This window comes from Amphimedon queenslandica, unplaced genomic scaffold, assembly GCF_000090795.2.
Source record: "Amphimedon queenslandica unplaced genomic scaffold, v1.1 AMPQUscaffold_4457_Cont23565, whole genome shotgun sequence".
Classification (NCBI taxonomy): Eukaryota; Metazoa; Porifera; class Demospongiae; order Haplosclerida; family Niphatidae; genus Amphimedon; species Amphimedon queenslandica.
In genome coordinates, this window is record NW_003555232.1 from 1 (window position 1) to 1,531 (window position 1,531).

Genomic DNA, 1,531 nt, shown 5'->3' on the forward strand with positions numbered 1-1,531 from the left:
AAGGTAAGAGAAACCTATTATTATTATTATTATTATTATTATTATTATTGTTGTTATTGTTATTATTGTTGTTGTTGTTGTTGTTGTTATTTGTTTACAGGTGATCGTATTACTCCATTGGTGTCCAATCCTGGTAGGATAATGTTAACTTCTTCAAGGATTTACTTTCAACCTTTCAACAATGTTGAAGTGGTAAGTACAGGTACATGTAATATTATTAATTATTATTTTATTATTATACATGTGTACATGTAGTTTTTAGTGTAATTTTATTCTGTGTGTAATTAATGTTAATTTTGGTTGGTTATGGTTCCTATCACTATTGTTAATATTACAGGACCCGGTGGTTAAGATGGAGCTCTCCTCCCTCACTCATGCCATGAAGAGACGATACATGTTACGACATGTGGTAAGCCACACCTACCAGGACGAGACCACACCCAATGACAAAATACCATCTCTTACAATTTACACATGTACAATGTAGATCACAAATTTGATTATACATGTACTAAATGGTTGTGCCTAATAAAACATCAAATTCACTTTTAATTGTGTGTGATAGTTTTATAGGGTATTCTTAGTGTAGAGGCTACACTGTATAAAATTAATATTAATATAAATACATATACCAGTTTATTTTCATAGAGAAATATTTTTTCCAATTTTTTTTCTTCGTCACAAATTTTTTTCACCACAAAATTCTACGTCTCCATTGCGATTTGGTAAAGTCTGCAAGCTATTCACAAAAATTAATTCCGTAAAATTTTAGAAATGCAAGGTTTGTGAAAAATTTTTACCGCAAATTAAACCGGTACATGGTATGAAACTATACATGTCAATTTGTACATGTACATGTACGTCACTCCTCTATTTAATTAATAAATGAAATTTTAAACATTTCTCCATTCACCAGTTAGTTTATATTGTCCCATAGGGTCTGGAATTATTCTCCCGAGGGGGTCAGAGTATATTTCTGGTCCTCTCCTCCACATCAAAGAGGAACAGTCTCTATGATAAGTTGGTGGGGGTGAAGGGTGTGTCCCTACAGGTTCCTGATCTGACTGATGCTACTCAGAAGTGGCAAACTGGAGAAATATCTAATTATGATTACCTCATGTTCCTTAACTTGTGAGTTATTAATAGTTATTAATAGTTATTAGCATTGTAGTTAATGGTAGTTATAGTTATGTATGAGGGCTAATGTTTTTACGACCTGGGGGCGAAGCCCCCAGGTCGTTCCTATAATTGATTTCACCCACGTGCGATATATATATATTTGTATGTCCACACTTACATTTCTTCTATACACGTTGTATTGGAGAAATAATAAGCCTTAGCAACTACCCGCCCACGCTACGTAAGTAGGTGTGGTCACGGCAAACAAGATGGCGGCTTGCACATGGGACAAAGTTATGAGCTTTCTAACAGCGAAAGAACATAGAGATACTGTCTAAAGACTTCTCTAGAAGCATTAGAAGGTAGAGAGAACCTTCATAAGTCTTAATAAGAACCCAGTTGTACTTGCAAG

General features: G+C 34.2%; 1 protein-coding gene across 1 annotated transcript; it reads left to right on the top strand.

Annotated features, from left to right (window-relative positions):
• The first annotated feature begins 80 nt into the window (after nucleotides 1–80).
• LOC109592647 (BEACH domain-containing protein lvsF-like) lies at nucleotides 81–1,157 on the top strand. Its single transcript, XM_020008042.1, has 3 exons — nucleotides 81–192; nucleotides 338–409; nucleotides 938–1,157. The coding sequence occupies exons 1-3, from the start codon at nucleotides 142–144 to the stop codon at nucleotides 1,133–1,135; spliced, it is 321 nt and encodes a 106-aa protein (XP_019863601.1). The 5' UTR covers nucleotides 81–141; the 3' UTR covers nucleotides 1,136–1,157.
• Nucleotides 1,158–1,531: the final 374 nt, after the last annotated feature.